The 23,727-nt window shown below is 41.5% G+C and overlaps 1 protein-coding gene across 12 annotated transcripts in view; it reads left to right on the top strand.

Annotated features, from left to right (window-relative positions):
• Positions 1 to 23,727, top strand: part of LOC129861258 (calcium-activated potassium channel subunit alpha-1-like) — a 343,498-nt gene that overhangs the window by 183,385 nt on the left and 136,386 nt on the right. For 9 of the 12 annotated variants that reach the window (XM_055932559.1, XM_055932515.1, XM_055932534.1 and 6 more), the window contains exons 19-21: positions 5,572 to 5,757; positions 7,943 to 7,975; positions 13,331 to 13,424. In XM_055932559.1, coding sequence (XP_055788534.1) covers positions 5,572 to 5,757; positions 7,943 to 7,975; positions 13,331 to 13,424 — 313 coding nt within the window. The remainder of the gene's footprint in view (positions 1 to 5,571; positions 5,758 to 7,942; positions 7,976 to 13,330; positions 13,425 to 23,727) is intronic. The other 3 variants (XM_055932524.1, XM_055932552.1, XM_055932603.1) reach the window with 1 other exon arrangement.

Below are 23,727 nucleotides of genomic sequence, written 5' to 3'. Positions count from 1 at the left end.
AGATAAAAAATGTAATAAAAATATGTTCCAAGTAATTAGTATGACCCTGCTGACACTGCAGAAACATCGATGCACTCCCTACCAAGAGGTTGCAAGTTAAAATCCCCAAATGTATACTGTAGTGTCCTTAAGCCCTGTATAGTTTTATGTTGATGTTACGCTGGTGTTGATAATTGTACAATTATTTACTTGATTCTGGGCAGCTTTTCCCAAATGTGTTCACAGTACAAAATTATACAAGATTTTACAGTAATTGAAATCAGAATATAGCAAATACTGTCATTTTATAGAAATAACACTTAAGTTGTTGTGCATGTTTACTTTATGTGTACTGCAACTTTAGGCAACATGCAGAAATGTATTATTGGCAATAAATATATAGCCAATCTCTGCAGTATACAGTCCTTTAACATACCACCTTAATTTAGCTGTAAAATAGAGTAACTAGTTTTAGATTTACTGTATTTTAGACAAAAACCTATAGGAAACCATAACACAACATTCTGAGAACGTCCTAAAAACATCCTTGGGGTCATCCCTGAAACAAACTGGGAACTAGACAAAAGCTGCAGGGAACCATGACTGTTTAAATTGAATGAATGTCAATAATGCCTTTTAAAGTATTCTAAATGGCATTTGACATATAGGCTTTCACATGTGCTCAAATGTTGTCACATGTAATTAATGGTATCACATGTTGAAATGTTGCATCCCCATGATGTAAAAACAAATTCACATGATCATGTTTTCACATGCTCAAATGTTGTCACGTGTAGTTCTAATGTTTTCACATGCTCAAATGTTGTCACGTGTAGTTCTAATGTTTTCACATGCTCAAATGTTGTCACGTGTAGTTCTAATGTTTGCACATATTGAAATGTTGCATCCTCATGTTGTCATATTTATTTCATATGAAATCGTGTTCTCACATGTGCTCGCGTTGTCACTTGTAGTTTCATGTTCTCACATGTTGAAATTTTGCATCCCCATGTTGTCACATTTATTTCACATTAATTTCATATGAGATCATGTTCTCACATGTTGTCATGTGTAGTTTTATGTTATCACATGTTGTCACATGCTATTATGTTATCACATTAACTTCACATTAAATCACAAGTGATCACAAAGGATCACGTGTTCACATGTTAAATTCATGTGTTTTTCCCATAAGGGTTAAGGTTACTGTGCATTTTCCAGTAACTTAATGGCAGTTGGTCACCAGGTACTGTAGTTCATGTTTATTTTTCAATATTTTACTGTCAGCCTGCTTCAAGTAGTTATTGTAAAAATTCACAGGAACTTACTGTGGCTGACCTCTGTCACTCTCACTGACCTGATAGTGTGGCAGGAAGGTCTGTTTGCGGCCAGGTGAGGTCCCAAGTGTGTTCACCACAAAGAATGCTGAGCAGATGTCAACTAATATTACGCTATCTTGTAATCAGAAAAGTCCAGGTAAAGTACAGTAAGTTACTGACAGCTGGTTGACAGTTACAGTACCAGTCAAAAGTTTGGACACACCTACTCATTCAAGGGTTTTTCTTTATTTGTGCTATTTTCTAAATTGCAGAATAATAGTGAAGACATAAACATTATGAAATAGCACATATGGAATCATGTAGTAACCAAAAAAGTGTTAAACAAATCAAAATATATTTAATATATTAGATTCTTCAAAGTAGCCACCCATACCTTGATAACAGCTTTGCACACTCTTGGCATTTTTTGACATTTTTATTATTATTATTTTTTATTTCACCTTTATTTAACCAGGTAAGCTAGTTGAGAACAAGTTCTCATTTACAACTGCAACCTGGCCAAGATAAAGCAGAGCAGTGCGACACAAACAACAACACAGAGTTACACATGGAATAAACAAACATACAGTCAATAATACAATAGAGAAAGTCTATATACAGTGTGTACAAATGAGGTAGGATAAGGGGGGTGAGGCAATAAATAGGCCATAGTGGCGAAATTATTACAGTATGGCAAATTAAACATTGGGGTGATAGATATGCAGAAAATGAGTGTGCAAGTAGCTGTACTGGGGTGCAAAGGAACAAAATAAATAACAATATGGTGATGAGGTAGTTGGATGGGCTATTTACAGATTGGCTATGTACAGGTGCAGTGATCTGTGAGCTGCTCTGACAGCTGGTGCTTAAAGCTAGTGAGGGAGATATGAGTCTCCAGCTTCAGTGATTTTTGCAGTACGTTCCAGTCATTGGCAGAAAAGAACTGGAAGGCCAAAGGAGGAATTGGCTTTGGGGGTGCCCAGTGGGGGTGGGGGTGCCCAGTGAAATATACCTGCTGGAGCACGTGCTGTGGGTGGGTGCTGCTATGGTGACCAGTTAGCTGAGATAAGGCGGGGCTTTACCTAGCAACGACTTATAGATGACCTGGAGCCAGTGGGTTTGCGACGGATATGAAGCGAGGGCCAGCCAACGACAGCATACAGGTCGCCGTGGTGGGTAGTATATGTGGCTTTGGTGACAAAACGGATGGCACTGTGATAGACTGCATCCAATTTTCTGAGTAGAGTGTTGGAGGCTATTTTGTAAATGACATCGCCGAAGTCAAGGATCGGCAGGATAGTCAGTTTTACTAGGGTATGTTTGGCAGCATGAGTGAAGGATGCTTTGTTGCGAATTAGGAAGCCGATTCTAGATTTCATTTTGGATTGGAGATGCTTAATGTGAGTCTGGAAGGAGAGTTTACAGTCTAACCAGACACCTAGGTATTTGTAGTTGTCCACATGTACTAAGTCAGAACCGTCCAGAGTAGTGATGCTGGATGGGTGGGTATGTGTGGGCAGCAATCGGTTGAAGAGCAGGCATTTAGTTTTGCTTGCATTTAAGAGCAGTTGTAGGCCACGTAAGGAGAGTTGTATGGCATTGAAGCTCGTCTGGAGGTTAGATAACACAGTGTCCAAAGAAGGGACAGAAGTATACGGAATGGTGTCGTCTGCATAGAGGTGGATCAGAGAATCACCAGCAGCAAGAGCGACATCATTGATGTATACAGAGAAAAGAGTCGTTCCGAGGATTGAACCCTGTGTCACCCCCATAGAGACTGCAAGAGGTCCAGACAACAGGCCCTCTGATTTGACACACTGAACTCTGTCAGAGAAGTAGTTGGTGAACCAGGCGAGGCAGTCAACCTGGCGAGGCAGTCATTCTCTCAACCAGCTTCATGAGGAATGCTTTTCCAACAGTCTTGAAGGAGTTCCCACATATACTGAGCACATGTTGGCTGCTTTTCCTTCACTCTGCGGTCCAACTAATCCCAAACCATCTCAATTGGCTTGAGGTCGGGTGATTGTGGAGGCCAGGTCATCTGATGCAGCACTCCATCACTCTTCTTCTTGATCTAATAGCCCTTACACAGCCTGGAGGTATGTTTTGGGTCATTGTCCTGTTGAAAAACAAATGATAGTCTCACTTCGCGCGAACCAGATTGGATGACGTATTTCTGCAGAATGCTATGGTAGCCATGCTGGTTAAGTGTGCCTAGAATTCTAAATAAATCACAGACAGTGTCACCACAAAAGCCTCCCCACACAATCACACCTCCTCGTCAATGCTTCACGGTGGGAACCACACATCCGTTCACCTACTCTGCGTCTCACAAAGACATGGCGGTTGGAATCAGAGATCTCAAATTTGGACTCATCAGACCAAAGGACAGATTTCCACCGGTCTAATGTCCATTGCTATTGTTCCTTTGTCCCAGCAAGTCTCTTCTTCTTATTGGTGTCCTTTAGTAGTGTTTTCTTTGCAGCAATTCGACCATTATTAAGGACTGATTCACGCAGTCTCCTCTGAACTGTTGAACTGAGATTTACTTGAACTCTGTGAAGCATTTATTTAGGCTGCAATCTGAAGTGCAGTTAACTCTAATGAACTTATCCTCTGCAGCAGAGGTAACTCTTGGTCTTCCTTTCCTGTGGCGGTCCGCATGAGAGCTAGTTTCATCATAGGGCTTGATGTTTTTTGTGACTGCACTTGAAGAAACTTTCACATTTCTTGAAATGTTCCCGGATTGACTGACCTTCACGTCTTAAAGTAATGATGGATTGGACTTGGTATTTACCGATTAGGGCTATCTTCTGTATACCACCCCTACCTTGTCACAACACAACTGATTGGCTCAAACGCATTAAGAAGGAAAGAAATTCCACAAATGAACTTTTAACAAGGCACACCTGCTAATTGAAATACATTCCAGGTAACTACCTCATGAAGCTGGTTGAGAGAATGCCAAGAGTGTGCAAAGCTGTCATCAAGGCAAATGGTGGCTACTTTGAAGAATCTCAAATATATAATATATTTTGATTTGTTTAACATTTTTTGTTTTGGTTACTCAATGATTCCATATGTTATTTCATAGTTTTGATGTTTTCACTATTATTCTACAATGTAGAAAAACGTCAAAAATAAAGAAAAACCCCGGAATGAGTAAAAATTTGAGGAACTTTTTAACAGTGTAGTACTTCATGGCATAAAGGCATTCATGTTGGGGGGGAAGGAACAGGATAGTCCTTCACAACCATCACAGCTGACAAAGAACCTCTCAATTACCTTTTTTTAGAGTGGTATTTACATGATACTGTATTTGACTTCTGTAGAAAAATAAGCAGTTCTACTGCAACTAACCACCAGATGTCCTCCAAACTCTATAAACTAGTAATTGTTACATTACAGCACCATTTGAAATCTGAAGGTGCCATTTTTTTCTACCCAAAAGTCACTACACCTTCACTTTTTACGAATCCAACAAAGTCAACCCAATTCTTTCCCATACAGGCCAAACCAGTACCCAGTCCCATCCTCTTACGTGTGTACTGTACTGTATGTGGCTAACATCTCATCCAGTGGCTACATCATGTGAACTTTTCTGAGGATCTATGTCAAGATGACAAAGATATACTGTAGCGTTATAGCCTTTGGCATAACATTGAGATTCCACAGTCCTGCTTTGCTTGGGTTGTCAAATGCTTACAGTTCATGTTCATCACAAAACCAGCAAACTGTTTTATTTAAACCTTTAGGCTGCATACTATATCACGTGATATACCTTTGGTGTAACTGTGATACTATAACTGTGATACACTACACACTGAATACAGTAACCCATCCACTCACCTTTTATATGCTAGTATTGAGTACAGTGTATTTCACCTCAGGAGATCTATCATCCATGAACTTGAGTGTCATCATTGACCCTTTGATATTTATATCCACTAGTCTCAGAAGATAGCGACTGACTGAAGATCCTAATTTTATGTGCATAAGAACACAAGTTAGCATCAATGAATGTTTTCAAACTAAAGCCCACAATAGGATTTAGCTACATTGGTCAGTTTTAGATGATAGAATAGTAGTACCAGTCAGTGACGTGGTAGTTAGAGTCTGACTCCACAGCTACTCCCTTCCCAAGTATCCCCCAGCCCCATCCTCCTCCCTATGTACAGAATAACCTTGCGTTGCCATTAACCTGCTGCCTTTCCTCTCCTCCTCTCATCCTGCCATCCAACCAACCGACCACCCTACCGTCCCATGACTGTAGCCAAGATGTCCGTCTACAAGAGAATGATGCTGGCATGTTGTTTTGATTGCGGCCATTCAGAGTGTGACTGCTCTTGCATGTCAGCCAATGTGCATCATGATAGTAACACAAAGGACACCCTTCAGCAGCGTGGCTTCCCTCTCTCTCCTGTCTCTCTTAATGATTGCTCAACCACTTTAAGTGCCTGTAAGTTGTCACCGTGACACAGCATGTGTTATCCATGTTCGTGATGTTCACTGTATGTATGTTCATGTGGTACAAAGTCTGGCTCGTGTGTTTTCTGTATGGTTTAAAAGGAATCGATAGTTTAAATATGGCAGTTTTGTTAGCTACTGGCGTGATTGTTGATGTTGTTGGATATTCGTGTTATGATTTTAGGTATTGTGTAGTGTCTTTGTCCTGCTACTAGTGAAGATGGTAGTTGTCTTCTAGAGCATGCTATGTTAGTCTAGCGTGTGTTGTGCTGGTGTTTCTTCATAGTTTGTATTTTGGTTTTACTTTAGCGTCAGATAATTTACGGCTTTGTTGTTGTTTTAAAAATGTATAATTTATATGGATTCTTTCAAGATGGGTATGAAATGATGTATCATTATTTTATTGAATTATGAAATGTTTTTAGTTGGTTGCAGTAGATCTCTTACATTTGAATAAGCTTATGAATGAGTTTATTGACAAAATTCTATATTTCTGCTAATATTTTGATATTTTGGATGGACAAAACCAATTCTCCTTGCCTTTATTATTTGGACATTGTTGAAGAGTTTCATAATGCTGTGGCCTATGTGGTAGATTTACTAGTGACCTGGATCACTCATCACTTAGATGCTTTAAGAGCCGGGGCTGTAAGACACACAACCCAGATTGCCAAGAAACAAGCCCCTACAGACAGGGACACTGACATGTAACCAAGGGAGCTTTGTTCCTGATAACTCAGGCATTTTTATCTCTCTGAGGTGTCGGCGCATGACATCATCACCCGACACTAGTGCATGTTGTTGTTTGTGTCGGGGGAAAATAAGTCCTGAGAAGAGCAGAATATGCAATGTGTTGTTACATGTTACTTTGATATATTAAGTCAGTCCAAATTTGTTTAAGCAAACGTCTTTTGATCAATAGCAGATCTGCAGCACATAGTTACATCTCTAGGGCTATCCTCTCCCCTCCAGCTGCATCATGTCTTCCATGGCTGTTGTGGATGTGACCAGCTGACTAGCCGTAGTCTGGCTGCATGGATAAGATAGCAGAGAATGCTCCAGAGTCACTGTCTACGCGGTGTGCGGTACGCTGAGGGCAGGGACTTACGCAGGCTGACATGGAAATTATGTTTGCATTTTCTTTTTTTTGGGAGTGCTACCGGTTGTCATGAAACTCAGGGTGACAGTTCCTAACCGCTAGGCAACCCAGAGCACCCTCGCTCCCCCTCTCTCTCTCTCTCCCTTCCTCTCCCTCTCTTCTCTCCCCATCTCTCGCTCGCTCTCTCCTCCCCCAGGGCCCCCTCTCTCCTCCTCTCTCTCTCCCTTCCTCTCCCTCTCTTCTCTCCCCATCTCTCGCTCGCTCTCTCCTCCCCCAGGGCCCCCTCTCTCCTCCTCTCTCTCTCCCTTCCTCTCCCTCTCTTCTCTCCCCATTTCTCACTCCCTCTCGCCCCCCCCCCCCCCCCCCCCCCCCCTCGTTGGGGGACAGATGCTAGTCTCTTAGACCTGTGCCGGCCGATCGCAGGCGACAGATGCCAGGACCAGCATGCTCCCTGGTTGAACATGTCCTGTCACAGTCCTCCTGCCTTTAGCCCAAAGCCTGACCTTTATATTGTACTATACAGGGATGGGGATTCAATGCGTAAGGTACTTATGAACATGTACTTTCTCTGGGTCCAAAAGCCGAATCACTGACTCACAGAAAGTAACTTCCATGCATCCAGATGTTCCCAGGCAATCCTGTGGAACCGGGGATATCCCATTTATTTTTCAAGGGGAGTAGGGAAAACCTGTCCTTTGTAAATGTAGACCATTCTGCTATAGGCCTCTGTCATCGATGTATGCTGTACTGTATATGCAGTAACTACAACTACGTTGCGCTGTAAGAATATGGTTTATCATTTTAAGTTAACCATTCATAATTTCAGCTTGCTGACGGCATCACCGCAAATCATTGAAACTTTCTTATTTTTCTTAATATTTTTTTATTTTTTCCATTGCTTTGTCTATATGGTCTTCAAGGCACACCACAGTTCAGTAGTGTCTTAAAGAGATTCCACCCAACAGCGGCTTTCTAACCAACATTGTAGCCTTCAGTCATAACCTGTATTATTATCCTATATAATTTGCTCTCATTGCAACAACCCTGTAACCTCTCATTGTATCTGCATTTTTCTCAGCAAAAAATAACTATAACGGATATATCAAATCAAGTAAGTTTTGATTTCAATTAATGTTTTTATTTGTTTCTTAAGTCATTAACCCCCCGCCCAGTCCCCTGTCCATTCCCTGCCTCCATCCTTCTGACTGTGTCTACCTCATATTTTCCTGTTTGCTCCTCAGTAGGGTTGGGGTCAATTCCATTTCAATTAATTTCTTTAATTCAGGAAGTACACTTAAATTCCAATTCCAGTTTTCCTTAATGGTTATTTTTCTAATGGGAGAAAAATTGGAATTGGAATTCCAGTTTACTTCCTGGATTGACTGCATTAAATATAAATAAAAATGTGTTAATAACTACTTGCCTAGTCAAATAAAGGTAGACAAAAAAAATACAAAAATATATTTACCTCAACCCTGCTTGTGAGTCACTCCTGTGTTTCACTGCTCAATAATACCACATCCTCAACCACTGATGTTGAGCGACTAAAGCGACTATGTATTATGTCCCTCTGGACTGGGTTGTGTATCTTTGGGAGGGGGGCTAGTGTCTGTCTGATGTTGCCCTGTGATAAAAACATTGCTGTACAGTAAGCCTAACATGGTACATGAGGCAAATTAACTTTGTATCACTCTCATGATGACATTTTATTGTATCACTTTATTTATTGATTTAAAAATATTTTTTGGTGGAAAATACAGACCGATACCTCTTTTTCAGTTTTATATTCCAATACTATATGTTTCATTAAGTATTAGTTGTAATTTGAGCAGTAGATGGTGCTACGGCTCTAAGGTATCTCTGGAGTTCACTGGACTGTAGAGTATAGCACTCTAGTTCTCAGATAACACTTATGTCTGGAGAATTTCAAGAGAACTTGGAAATAGCTATTAGATCAATTGTTTTCATTTGGGGGGGGGGGGGGGGGTTGACAATGAGAACACATAATCTTCTACATTATTTAGGAGGGGTATAGTGCAGTGAGAAAATATTACTATAGACCATCTACAGAGTTGAGGGCCCTAGACAATGATTTATACATACACTAGATGACTGATAGGGGGCGCTATGTTGAAACCACTGTGCCTCCATCTTGGCAGTCCCCCACCACTGTTAAACATTTTTAGGAAGCTATAGAAGTTATAAACGACTATATTAATTTTTGCCAAGTGAATTCTATTACAGCTTAAGGCATACTTTCAATTATGTTATGTGAGCTAAACAAAAGAAATCCAAAATATAAAAACCTTTTCCTTAAAGTATAATTTTGAGGTGACTAATATTACTGTCCCCACTACAACAACACAAATATTTAAATACAGGTAAATCCTTGAAACATTTAATTATAATACTGTAGAATTACATTAATGTCCTATGGAGGACTGATCCTACTGGGTAGTGCCAATACCGACTGGTGTCTTCAAAGGCTCTCAATGGCCAATACATAGAATCAGCAATCCAGGGCAAATATTTTACAGTGCATTCGGAAAGTATTCCGACCCCTTCACTTTTTCCACATTTTGTTATGTTACATCCTTATCCTGAAATGTATTAAACATCCTCATCAATCTAAACGCAATACCCCATAATTACAAAGCAAAAACAGGTTTTTAGAAATGTTTGCAAATGTATTACAAATAAAAAACAGATACCATACTTACAAGAGTATTCAGACTTTCAGAATGCATTGAACATCATTGGTCCTAGATAGCCAGCACATCTGCCACAATGTGTTGTCCCTGCTGTAAAGCTGTGTGGGTTTGACGTGGGACAGATGAATGCAGGAGGTTTAGAGCTGGGACGGTAATGTATTAGACAGCTGACCAGTTAAATAATCATCTCTACACCCTGGCTTCACTGGCTTCTGTTCCCAGCTAGCTTTGGGCGAGGTGGAAATATCTTCCTCCTGATGGTATTGTTAGATTTGAGTCATATTTACAAATGTTGTCTATTTTAAACACAAGGAAATTAGATAAGTAAATAAACAAATCAACGGCTTTGATTAGGGATTAAAATTGTTGATTTATTAGATTTATTGTGATAAACTACGTTTAGTTCATCCTCGTTCAGCATTATGCTATTTTTCCTTTTTAGACACTGGTTGTAAATGCCCGTTGTCATACCGTTGTTCTTATAGTACAACAATCCAAGTAACACCTGAAAGCCCTGCTGTTGATTAATTCATGTTTATTATGAATATCAAAGTAAATGTCATATCTAACATTTCATTTTAAGAGTCTACTGGTTAAGTGGTGTTTAATAACAATGAGATCCTTAATTATTTAACTGTTAGTATTCTTGTGCCATATCCCGTACTTAAAATAATAATGAATGACACGACTGTGGAAAAAAAAAATCCACTGATATCCAACCCATTATAAAGTCATTTTAATTCAACCCCATAGTAACTAATTTGAGGACAGACTACATTTCATAAACTGCGATTATTATTATTTGCTCATTTTCATTATTTTCTATTTGGCAGTTAAAGACAACACCCTTATCAAAAGGTCAACCTATCAGAACAAGTCTATTAAATTGAACCACAACTCCACGGCCAACGCGACCCACCATAACGTAGCAACGCCTCACAGTGGAGTAGCACTGCCTGGCTCTGGGTCCAGCTCTGGGTCAGTTCCTCTAGTCAACAACCGTAAAGGAAGCCTGCAGCCTTCCAGGGGGCCCTCAGGGCTGAGGCGTAGCCTCCTGGGTTCCAGAGAGCTGGCCGGGGTGGCGAGGGGACCAGGTGGACCAGGGGGGCTGGCAGCAGAGGAGGCCAGCAGGCTCCAGAGGGCACGCAGCCTGCCAGTGAAATACAGATACCAGCCCAGTCACTCCAGTAATGCCACCCTGCTCAACATGAGACACTGTACATGTAAGAAGTCCTCTCACATAGAACCACAGAATGGTGTGGCTAGCTAGGCTACAGTAACTAGGCCCCTGCTCACCACTACTAGATAACAACACACAGGTGCATGTGTTTGAGACCGTGGCTGGGGTTGAGTGAAGAGATTGCAAGCCCCCTCGTGTTGCCCTTCCTTGCGGCACGGTGTGGCTAGGCAAGCTAGGCCCGGCTCAACAATACTAGCTAGCATCATAACGCATGTGTTTGTGAGTGAGGCTGTTGCTAGGCTCGAGTTGAGAGGTTACAAGCCCCCTTTTCGTTTCGCCTCTGTGCGGCACGTTGTGGCTAGGCTAGCTAGGCCCTGATCAACAGCTAACGTCACAACACATGTTTGTGACTGAAGCTAAGGCTGCTGTACTGCTGGGGTGGAGTGGAGTGGTTGCATGTGTAGCATTCCTTACTAATGACCCAGTGTGTGCAGCTGTCAGCTGGGAGCTATTAAATATTGAACAAACTGACTGAGGAAGATGTGAACAAACGACCAGCCATCTCCAGCAGTGTGTATGTGTGTCTGTGTGTGGGTGAGCAGCATCCCACTCTGCTGAAAGCCCCTTACTTACAGTGCTTCGTCCCTGTTTCCATTATGCTGTCGTAGGTAGACATGCCAGCAGCGTTGCGATTGAACGTGTAGCCCAACTTCAAAGGACCAGGATATTCGAGATGTTATTCATTTGAATGTAGGAGTTACATTCTAGATTCCTTTGTAAAGGAAGGTCAGGTTGAAACACGTTGTGTCATGTTGACAGTCTGACACATCATTTAAAACCACTTAGCTGCTTCTCCTGGTTTTGTCTGAGTGCGTCCCAAACGGCACCCTATTCCCTAGTGCACTACTATGGTCCCTGGTCAAAAGTAGTGCACTATATAGGGAATAGAGTGCTATTTGGGACGTTGTCCTGGTTTTGTATATCTAGCTCGTTATAACTCAACATGGCTGCTAACATGGCTAGTTGTGTGTTAAAGATAAGTGAATAGAAACGCTAACATGCAATGAGAGGATTTTAGTAACAGTCTTAGTTAGAAGCTGTCAACTTGCTGTTTCTCTTCAATTTTATTTTCACTCAACTGGCACAGAGGAGCTGTTTTTTCTTCTTCCTTTTTTTGTGTGTACATGTGACATCAGCTAAATTTGTTTCTACTCGAGGGTGAAACTTGTCATTTATTTTTCCGCAAAGAGAAGAGCCTGGGTCAGTGCATGTAGTTTCACGTAGTGTTAAAAGACAATGTCCAAGGGGAAGCTGAGCGGTGGATAAATCATACTGGCACTCAGACCAACCTAATTACACGAGCCAAGGGCATCGCAGTCAATGTCGTCAGGCCCCGAGACGAGAGGAAACTAAAGACCAGCCACCTCAGATGCATTCAGACATTAGAACAAAGGGGCCATATTTCCGATGTCATCTCCGTGATATTTATGCTTTATTATCTTAATTAGATGAACGAATATTGTGAGTGATTTTCATAGCCGGCAGTAGAAGCATCTTAAGTGTTTCTAATATAATGAGTAGTCGCTAATAGGACATGGCCATATGGAATTTTAAATAATATTTGCCTATACTGGGTTAATGCATGTGTTACAGTCAGTCACACACTCTTAGTGATACTAGGGGCTCGATTCAATCCGTATTGCTTAAGTTCAGCACTATAACGAGATTGATTTCCGATTAAGCCGACATATGCAGTGTTTACCGTGAATGCAGTCTCCGCTAACTCGGGAACATTGCCTTTAAATTTCTATTACGCTATGGATTGAATCGAGCCCTAGCTAATTCTATGGGTTGATTCCATACGGCATTTTTAAACTACAATGATTCAGCAATTGTTTGCTTTATGAGGATAATTTCAATTTGTATATTTCTAAAGAACGAGAACAAGATATACAGTATTAAAGTAGAAACGTTTGACAAGGAAAAGAGAAGGTATCATTTGTAAATGCCCTTCTAGTGTGGGCTTGGTTTTTATGGTGATTTTTGTACAGTACTGTATTGTGCCATTGTTGTCATAGAATATTCTATGCACAGTATGAAAGCTACAGTAAGAGCTAAAATGAGCACTTATCAAAGTTTTACAGTAAGTCTGTTTTACAGAAATGTAATTTTAGTCAGTTTTACAGTAAGTCAGTGATACATTATATCAGCAGCATGATGGGGATGGCACTACAGCATGTTGGATCATTATGTTCACACACACGGACAATGTGCACCTGCATTTTGGTTGAGTTGCATTTTGGGGATTTTGGACTGTTTGTCAAACATGTCAGGTTGTACTTGCATACCATGTGCCCTCCTGTCTTGTCCTTACCCCACCTCACCCTTTCCTCACCCCTTTCTCACCTCCTGGTCTCCCATTCCTTATTCTAACCTCTCTTTGGGATCTTCTCTGACTTTTGAACTGATTGTGTTGTCTTGGTGTTGTTACTTACATACGGTAAATGTATGACTTACTGTAAGTGTTCTCACTCAGCCATTCCTTTGTTCCTCACACTCTTGCCTGTGCTTGCAGTCGAAGAGGAGCAGCAAACGACACTGTCGCCTAAAAAGAAGCAACGTAATGGAAACACAAGGAACTCACCCAACGGTTCACCAAAAATTATGAGGTAGGACAACTTCAAGAGAGCACTATATATCAGTAATACTATTTTCTATTTCTTTAACCTAACAACTGTGTGACGATAAGTGTTGCATGGAATGAGACATGCATGGAATGAGACAGAAGGGACAGAACTCTCTAACGCAGAAGCATTTTTACTCTGTCAGTTCATCAGCGGTTAATGACACATAGAGCTTCAATAGTTATTTAATGAGAGGAACAGACGGACTGACCATGATAATCTGTTTGAGAAATACTCTAGTTTTAAGGCCTCAACTGTCACCCTCCTTGTCCCATCCACATATACTGGAGCCTTTAAACAGCAGTGACACTAATGACATCACCAACCAATCAGAAAGGCTCCTGTGGTTCTATCGCCTGGGGCTACTCCTCTATTGTAGCGATCCCTTTGAGTTCTATTTTTGGTTCATAAGGCCACGAGTGATGTGCACCATCACCATCCAAACTGAAAATCAAATGCTACCTTGCTTTTATCTTGTCCCATGGAATTAAATGAGTGTTTATTGATTTTGACGGGTGATAGGGACTGTTATTCAACACATGAGGCCATTAGAGGGAATAGAAGAATCCTTATCATTAAAGGGGAAAGGTAATAGATGAACCAGGTCAGAGAGAAGTCGTGCAGCAGTGTATGGAACAACTCCAAACCTCTCTGTATAAAACATGATGGAATTCTACTGTATATTACTACTCTATATACTTGTGTAAAAGTAAGTTGAATTGAAGGTACTTCCGAGCAAGTTATAATAATACTACACTTTACAGTTACCCACAAACATTTGTTCACCCTCTTACATGAGGAAATCACCTTTGTGCAGAAAACTAAGGAGTGTCCCTGTTTGTCACATAATTTACACATGTTTTCGTTGATCTGTTTGACTGGACATTTTTCTTAGCAGGCATTTGCCCTCTTTTGATTTGCTTCAAAGTGGTGTCAGAGCTTTACAGTACCACTTTAGGAGGTTTCCCTAGCTCCTGGGAAGGTAGTTGAAGACCTGGGGATCTGTAATGTTACTCAGACTAAGGCCTTTTCATGTTATATCCCTTAGCTAAACGGACGCTAACGCACCAGACTCACACCAAAGTGTGTAATGTACAGTGTTTATTTTGTATACAGCAGTACTGTGTGTCTAAGCCAATTTCCCCCTCGGGGACATTGAAGTTTATCCTATCGTATTCTCCTCCTCTGTTAGTCATGTTAATTCTGCTGGATATGCAGGTGGATCTGATCCTTCATATATGAACTACTTTTAAGAGCTACACGGTGCATCGCCTGACTGCCTGGCTGTATGCGCTGTGGAGAAGGGGGGATTGTTTGGGTTAGCCTCAGGGATATTTTATTTCTACAAGCGGAGAAAAACCCCCATCTGGTTATGTATACTATATCAAATGTGTTTTCTACAGGACCTGGGGGCCCCACGGCCTCTGTAAATAAGTAATGATCAACAGATTGGCTGTGGGTTTTTGAAAAGCATGCCTTTGTCAGTTTGTATGATGGGGGGAGCATTTTCAAAGCCATCGCCTGCTTTCATTGCCTGCTGGAGTGGAGCGGGACAGAGTGAGTGTTCACCCACAGCTAGGAGCTGCTGTAGCTACATTACTCTTACTAAAGGGAATGCTGGAAGAGGAAATTTGACACAAATAAAATGCCCAGCTTCTAGCAGAGTTTCTTCTCAGTTGAGCTGTCAACTCCTATGCTCTAGAATTCATTGATTTTATACGCTACTGATGTATTATCTTTCATGTTGAAAGTGAATCTAAATTAATCCATCACTGTGATAGGCTTACAAGCTAGGCAGGAGAAATATTACTAATTAGAATGTAAAAAAAAAACACCCCAAAATGTTCTTGGTTCACGGATGGATCTGAAACCTATGGCATTCATAAAGATTTCAACTCTGCTAAATCTACACAGTGTAAATAATTAAACCCATAGCCTACAGTATGTGTTGATTAAAGCAATCAGCTGTGGAGATACTAGGAGATATAGTATGCGTCTCAGATGGAACCCTATTTCCTAAGTACAAAGTGCCCTTCATTTTGGTCAAAAGTAACACACTATGTAGGGAATAGGGTGCCATTTGGGACGTAGACATGGTGATATAGTCATCTCCTGATGATGGCATAGAGAGAACGTGACATGTCACTGAAGTAACAAGCCACACCTCACCTCCTCTTCCACTATCCTCCTTGACGATTTCCTCCTCGCTGAAATTAACACCATTTCCATACCTCTTGATGGGCCATGAGACACATCTAATTGTGGAACGTCACAAAGCATTTGCTTATACCCGTCTGCACCGTGACACACATGTCATGTTGGGTACATCGCGGCTGAGGTGAGTGGCGGTGTAGGCTAGTGACAGGCAGCCAGGCCGTCATGGTTGACAGTGTTTGCTTCCCAAATGGCACCTTATTCCCTACATAGTGCACTACTAATGATCAGAGCCTCATGGGCCCTGGTCAAAAGTAACGCACTATATATAGGGAATAGAGTGCCATTTGGAACGCACACAGTGTGTCTGTGAGACTGTGAGAGATAGCTCTCTTGGCAGACAGTCTCTGCCTCAATCACCAGTCATGGTGGGGAGTGGAGATTGAAGTGACAGGCCTCCACTGAGTGAGTGGTGAAACATGTAGCTCGTAATGAAATATTTAGCTGGGTGTAAAAGCACTAAATGCTTTCACTCTTATTAGCACCTGTTCTGGTCTTCCTTTCAACTTCCTACAGATTATTAAGAACACAACATGTCAGGTCGTCATTGTAAATAAGAATTTGTTCTTAATTGACCTGCCTGGAAAAATAAAAAAATGTATAAGGTAAATTGATAATGTTAAATCAGCCCAGCCAAAATGTACATATGAAGGAGCTAATGGTTTATACTTTGAACTAGAGGTATATCCACATTTATTTATTTTTTTATTTTACCGTTATTTTACCAGGTAAGTTGACTGAGAACACGTTCTCATTTGCAGCAACGACCTGGGGAATAGTTACAGGGGAGAGGAGGGGGAAGAATGCGCCAATTGTAAACTGGGGATTATTAGGTGACCATGATGGTTTGAGGGCCAGATTGGGAATTTAGCCAGGACACCGGGGTTAACACCCCTACTCTTACGATAAGTGCCATGGGATCTTTAATGACCTCAGAGAGTCAGGACACCCGTTTAACGTCCCATCCGAAAGACAGCACCCTACACAGGACAGTGTCCCCAATCACTGCCCTGGGGCATTGGGATATTTTTTTTTAGACCAGAGGAAAGAGTGCCTCCTACTGGCCCTCCAACACCACTTCCAGCAGCATCTGGTCTCCCATCCAGGGACTGACCAGGACCAACCCTGCTTAGCTTCAGAAGCAAACCAGCAGTGGTATGCAGGGTGGTATGCTGCTGGCAACTACTGAGAATAAATGATAAAATAAATTGAGATAGCCAATTGCTAATAGAAGTGGTTGTTTCTGATGATCAACCATTGTGAGAACTTGGCATATTTCATAAATGTTATTCTCTTAAAATGATCTGTTCAACATACACTACATGACCAAAATTATGTGTACACCTGCTCGTCGAACATCTCATTCCAAAATGCTTGGCATTAGCATGGAGTTAGTCCGCACTTTGCTGTTATAACAGCCTCCACTCTTCTAGGAATGCTTTCCGCTACCTGTTGAAACATTGCTGCGGGGACTTGCTTCTACTCAGCCACAAGAGCAGTAGTGGGGTTGGACACTGATGTTTGAAACCAAAGGTGTTCGATGGGGTTGAGGTCAGGAATCTGTGCAAGCCAGTCAAGTTCTTCCTCACTGATCTCAACAAACCATTTCTGTATGGACCACGCTTGGTGTACGGGGGCAGCTCTAGCATGGCAGAAATATAAAAACTGACTTGTTGGAAGGTGGCGTCCTATGACAGTGCCACGGTGAAAGTCACTGAGCTCTTCAGTAAGGCCATTCTACTGCCAATGTTTGTCTTTGGAGATTGCATGGCTGTGTGCTCGATTTTATACACCTGTCAGCATAGGGTGTGGCTGAAATAGCCGAATCCACTAATTTGAAGGGGTGTCCACATACTTTTGTATATACAGTACCTGGAAAAAGTTTGGACACACTTACTCATTCAAGGGTTTTTCTTTATTTTTACTATTTTCTACATTGTAGAATAATGTAAAACCGCTGCGCCACTCTGATTCTTCAAAGTAGCCACCCTTTGCCTTGATGATAGCTTTGCACACTCTTGGCATTCTCTCAACTACCTTCACCTGGAATGCTTTTCAGTCTTGAAGGAGTTCCCACATATGCTGAGCTCTTGTTGGCTCTTTTTCCTTCATCCTGCGGTCCAACTCATCCCAAACCATCTCAATTGGGCTGAGGTTGGTTGATTGTGGAGGCCAGGCTATCTGATGCAGCACTCCATCACTATCCTTCTTGGTCAAATAGCCAATAGGTCATTGTCCTGTTGAAAAACAAATGATAATCCCACTAAATGCAAACCAGATGGGATGGCGTATCGCTGCAGAATCCTGTGGTAGCCATGCTGGTTAAGTGTGCCTTGAATTATAAATAAATCACAGCAAAGCACCCCCAAACCTCCTCATCCATGCTTCACGGTGGGAACCAGACATGTGGAGATAATCCGTTCACCTACTCTGCGTCTCACAAAGACACGGCGGTTGGAACCAAAAATCTCAAATTTTGACAGATTTCCACCGGTCTAATGTCCATTGCTCGTGTTTCTTGGCCCAAGCAAGTCTCTTCTCCTTTTTTTGTGTATTTTTTTTTTCAATTTAAATTTTACCCCCTTTTCGTGGTAGCCAATTACTAGTAATTACTATCTTGTCTCATCGCTACAACTCCCGTACGGCTCGGGAGAGACGAAGGTCGAAAGCCATGCGTCCTCCGAAACACAACCCAACCAAGCCGCACTGCCTCAACACAGCGCGCCTCCAACCCGGAAGTCAGCCACCCCAATGTGTCGGAGGAAACACCGTGCACCTGGCTCCCTTGGTTAGCGTGCACTGCGCCCGGCTGGTGCGCTGGTGCACGATGAGACAAGGATATCCCTACCGGCCAAACCCTACCTAACCCGGACGACGCTAGGCCAATTGTACGTCGCCCCACGGACCTCCCGGTCGCGACAGAGCCTGGGCGCGAACCCAGAGTCTCTGGTGGCGCAGCTAGCGCTGCGATGCAGTGCCCTAGACCACTGCGCCACCCGGGAGACCCCAAGTCTCTTCTTCTTATTGGTGTCCTTTATGAGTTGTTTCTTCTTTGCAGTTCGACCATGAAGGCCTGATTCACACAGTCTCCTCTGAACAGTTGTTGTTGAGATGTGTCTGTTACTTGAGCTCCGTGAAGCATTCATTTGGGCTGCAGTTTCTGAGGCTGGTAACTCTTTATATATTAATTTGTACCCCTTTTTCTCCCCAATTTCGTGGTATCCAATTGGTAGTTACAGTCTTTTCCCATCACTGAAAATCCCGTACGGACTCAGGTGAGGTGAAGGTCGAGAGCTGTGCGTCCTCCGAAACACAACCCAGCCAAGACACACTGCTTCTTGACACAATGCCCGATTAACCCGGAAGCCAGCCGCGCCAATGTGTCAGAGGAAACACCATACACCTGGTGACCATGTCAGCGTGCACTGCACCCGGCCCACCACAGGAGTCGCTAGTGCGCGAATGGACAAAATTGGGTCTCCCGGTCGTGGCCGGCTTCAACAGAGCCTGGACTGGAACCAGGATCTCTAGTGGCCTTAGACCACTGCGCCACTCGGGAGGCCCTAGGCTGGTAATTCTAATGAACTTATCCTCTGCAGCAGAGGTAACTCTGGGTCTTCCTTTCCTGTGGCAGTCCTCAAGAGATCCAGTTTCATCATAGCCCTTAATGGTTTTTGTGACTGCACTTCTTTAAATTTTCCGGATTGACTGACCTTCATGTCTTAAAGTAATGATAGACTGTCATTTGTCTTTGCTTCTTTGAGCTGTTCTTGCCATAATATGGACTTGGTCACAACACAACTGATTGGCTCAAATGCATTAAGAAGGAAAGAAATTCCACAAATTTACTTTTAACAAGGCACACCTGTTAAGTGAAATGCATTCTAGGTGACTACCTCATGAAGCTGGTTGAGAGAATGTCAAGAGTGTGCAAAGCTGTCATCAAGGCAAAAGCTGGCTACTTTGAATAACACTTTTTTGGTTACTACATGATTCCATAAGTGTTATTTCATAGTTTATGTCTTCACTATTATTCTACAATGTAGAAAATAGTTTAAATGAAGAAAAACCCTTGAATGAGTGGGTGTGTCCAAACTTTTGACTGGCACTGTATAGTGTATCTTCACATATTTAAGTGTGAGTCGTGCACTACACTAAAACAACCAAGATTTTTCTTCCACTAACCCTGCTTAAACACAACCTTTGTGTCTTTCACGTACAAATCTGGGTCTTTTTGAATTGTCGTTTTGAATTGAGTTCTCCTGACAGATTTGAGTTTGAGAAGTAGAAAGCATTTTAAAGGGGCAATCTGCAGTTGCTTCATCCATTTTTGGACTTATAAATTAATGATATACACTGATTCTTGAAGATTATACTAAAATAAATGCCTCATGGGCTTAGTTGTCACACTCCATCAGAACCCTAAATATAAGCTTGTTTTACGCCAATGTTTGTAAACAATGTACATTTTAATAAACACTATATATCCTCAAAACATTGTTAAAAGTATAATTTTGATATCATGGATGGTCTTTCCTTGCATCCATAGCTCTGTCCATGAATTTGAGTGGTTACATTTCTCTAGCCCCATCCCTCAGCTTTTTACCAAAACAGAGACAGGAGTTTGCTTTGTTATTGTTTCAACTGCTGATTGCTTCTTTAAATTAGACGTTTGCCAGCGTTATCCAACTACTTTCCTGAGAGAGAGGACATTATGACTATAGCCTTGGGTTAAACCCCCACAGGCAGACATTTTGGGTCTCCTGTCTGATGGAGCCTGAAGGATTGTACTTTCAGTTGACACCATCATGCATACTTAAAACCTTCCTTAGGGTGGCATTCTTCTAATGTCCATACAGATCAAAGATACAGTGCTTTTAACTGATAAAATATATAAAGTATTTAAAAGGATGAAGATAGAGTATGTGTATATTTCAGAGGGTATTATCTTCAGGCAAATGTATTTGACTAATCCATGTTGTAACAAAAGCTAGGGACATGGAACTAAAAGTAGTTTTATTTTCAAAGATTAACATGGCAACAGGCATGCTTATTTTTCTACGCCTGTAGCACTTGATGATAAGGCGTTATATCCTAAAACACAATTATTAATCCCATATAAAATGTGCTTTAACCCTCATACTACCGATTGGCCTTCTCCCCAACCTGTCTCCACAACCTGAATATTGCAACTGTTTTCAAAAGGACTGTAAAGATCATATCTGTTTTAGCGTCAATGCATGCACAGTACAACCGCAGGTACGCTTGTTTGGAGAACGTTTAGTGGTCAGTGTAGGATACCATCAAGCTCAGATGCTCATAACCGCGCTCACTAGAAATTGGTTTGTTCGGTCCTGACACACACACCACTCAGATGCTAAAACATTAATAACCTTCAGTTTGGAAAGCAAATATGATTGGGCAAATTGCTGAAATATTTAAAGTGTGGTCTGTTAAAGCTTTTACCGTGAGGAGTGCAGCGTCAGAAGCTGTATGCTGTAAGGAAGCCGTAATTGGTTCTCCATGCTCATGCCAGTCAGAGGGTTTGTCCCAAATTGCACCCTATTCCCTATGTATTGCACGACTTTTGACCAAGGCCCATTTGACCAGAGGCTCTTGGGCCTTGGTCAAAGGTAGTAGTGCACTATATAGGGAGTAGGGTGCAATTTGTGAGGCATCCAGAAGCAGTGTATTGCTGCCATCTCCTTCCTTCTTCCTCCTCACCATTGATGTCACTCACTCTGATGACCCTGCAGTTTGTTGGCGTCTCCACTGATCACTTCTGACAGGAATAAGCAGGAAAAAAGAGTCTGGAAAAAAATAAGAATAAAAAAGCTTTGACTTCGACTTTGAGTAAAAGTGATTTGTTTGCAGATCCCCTAAAAGGTTTTTAATATCATATTGATGAGTGTGTTTTGAGGATGGAAACTGGAATTTTATGGGCAGTCCTGCTGATGGCTTATGTGAAAACCCGAAAGAGGTAAAGTGCTATATTGAGTGCAGGACACTTAACAATAGTGAAAGAGGGTGCGAACCAAAGGCACCCTTTCCCTATATAGTGCACTGCTTTTGACCAAGGCCCATAGTGCTCTTGTCAAAAGTAGTGCACTACAGTATATAGGGACTAGGGTGCCATTTGTGACACATACAGTGCCCTCACAAAGTATTCATAGCCCTTGACTTATTCCACATTTTGTTGTGTTAAAGCCTGAATTCAAAATGGATGATACATTTTTTCCCTCACCAATCTACATACAATAGCCTATAATGACAAAGTTAAAACATGTTTTTAGAATGTTTACACATTTATTGAAAATTAAATGAAGAAATATCTAATTTACATAAGTATTCACACCCCTGAGTCATTACATGTTTGAATCACCTTAGGCAGCGATTACAGCTGTGAGTCTTTCTGGGTAAGGCTCTGAGAGATTTGCACACCTGGGTTGTACAATATTTGCACATTATTCTTTAAAAAATTCATCAAGCTCTGTCAAGTTGGTTCTTCATCATTGCTAGACAGCCATTTTCCAGTCTTGTCATAGACTTTCAAGCTGATTTAAGTCAAAACTATAAATAGGCCACTCAAGAACATTTAATGTCATCCTGGTAATCAACTCCAGTGTATATTGGCCTTGCGTTTTAAATTATAGTCCTGCTGAAAGTTGAATTTGTCTCCCAGTGTCTGTTGGAAAGCAGACTGAACCAGGTTTTCCTCTAGGATTTTGCCTGTGCTTAGCTCTATTCCATTTATTTTTATTAAACAAAAAACCTACTAGTCCTTGCCGATGACAAGCATACCCATAACATGATGCAGCCACCACCATGCTTGAAAATATGTGGAATGGTACTCAGTGATGTGTTGTATTTGCCCCAAATATAACGCTTTGTAATCAGGACAGAAAGTGAATTTCTTTGACACATATTTTACTTTGGTGCCTTATTGCAAACAGGATGCGTGTTTTTGATCCATCCCCCATTTTGTTCTATCACAGCCATTCAACTGTTTTAAAACCTCTTTGGGCTAGCGTCCCACCTGGCCAACATCCGGTGAAATTGCAGAGCGCGAAATTCAAAATACAAAATTTGTAATATTAAACATTCATGAAAATACAAGTGTCTTACATCGTTTAAAAGCTTAACTTCTTGTTAATCCAGCCGCTTTGTCAGATTTCAAAAAGGCTTTACGGCTAAAGCATACCATGCGATTATCTGAGGACAGCGCCCCGCATACAAAAGCATTACAAACATTTTCCAAACAAGCAGAGGCGTCACCAAAAGTCAGAAATAGCGATAAAATAAATCACGTTCCTTTGAAGATCTTCCTCTGTTTGCAATCCCAAGGGTTCCAGCTACATGACAAATGGTCCTTTTGTTCGATAAAGTCCTTCTTTATATCCCCAAAAAGTAAGGTTAGTTGGCGCGCTTGACTTAGTAATCGACCGGTTTCCATCGTTCAAAATGCATACACATGAATCCCAAAAGTTACCAATGAACTTCGTCCAAACAAGTCAAACAACATTTCTAATCAATACTCAGGTACCCTAATATGTAAATAAATGATCAAATTTAAGACGGAGAATAGTATGTTCCTTACCGGAGATAAATAACGAAGTGCACGCTCTCATCCACGCGCTCCACAATACTACAGCCAAAATGGGAGCCACCTAGAAAAACTACAAATTCTAGCTCATTTTTCAAAAAACAAGCCTGAAACTCTTTCTAAAGACTGTTGACATCTACTGGAAGCCCTAGGAACTACAATCTGGGAGGTATTCCTTTGATTTTCCCATAGACAGGCATTTTAAATGGTGTCGCCTCAAAACAAAAGCATTTCGGATGGATTCTCCTCGGGTTTTCGCCTGCTATATCAGTTCTGTTATACTCACAGACATTATATTTTAACACTTTAGAGTGTTTTCTATCCAATACTACCAATTATATGCATATCCTAGCTTTTGGGCCTGAGTAACAGGCAGTTTACTTTGGGCACCTCATTCATTCAAACTTCCAAATACTGCCCCCTAGCCGTAAGAAGTTTTAAAGTCACCATTGGTCTCATGGTGAAATCTCT

This window comes from Salvelinus fontinalis, chromosome 1 (assembly GCF_029448725.1).
Source record: "Salvelinus fontinalis isolate EN_2023a chromosome 1, ASM2944872v1, whole genome shotgun sequence".
NCBI classification, from domain to species: Eukaryota; Metazoa; Chordata; class Actinopteri; order Salmoniformes; family Salmonidae; genus Salvelinus; species Salvelinus fontinalis.
This window is presented reverse-complemented; position numbering and strand designations above follow the sequence as displayed.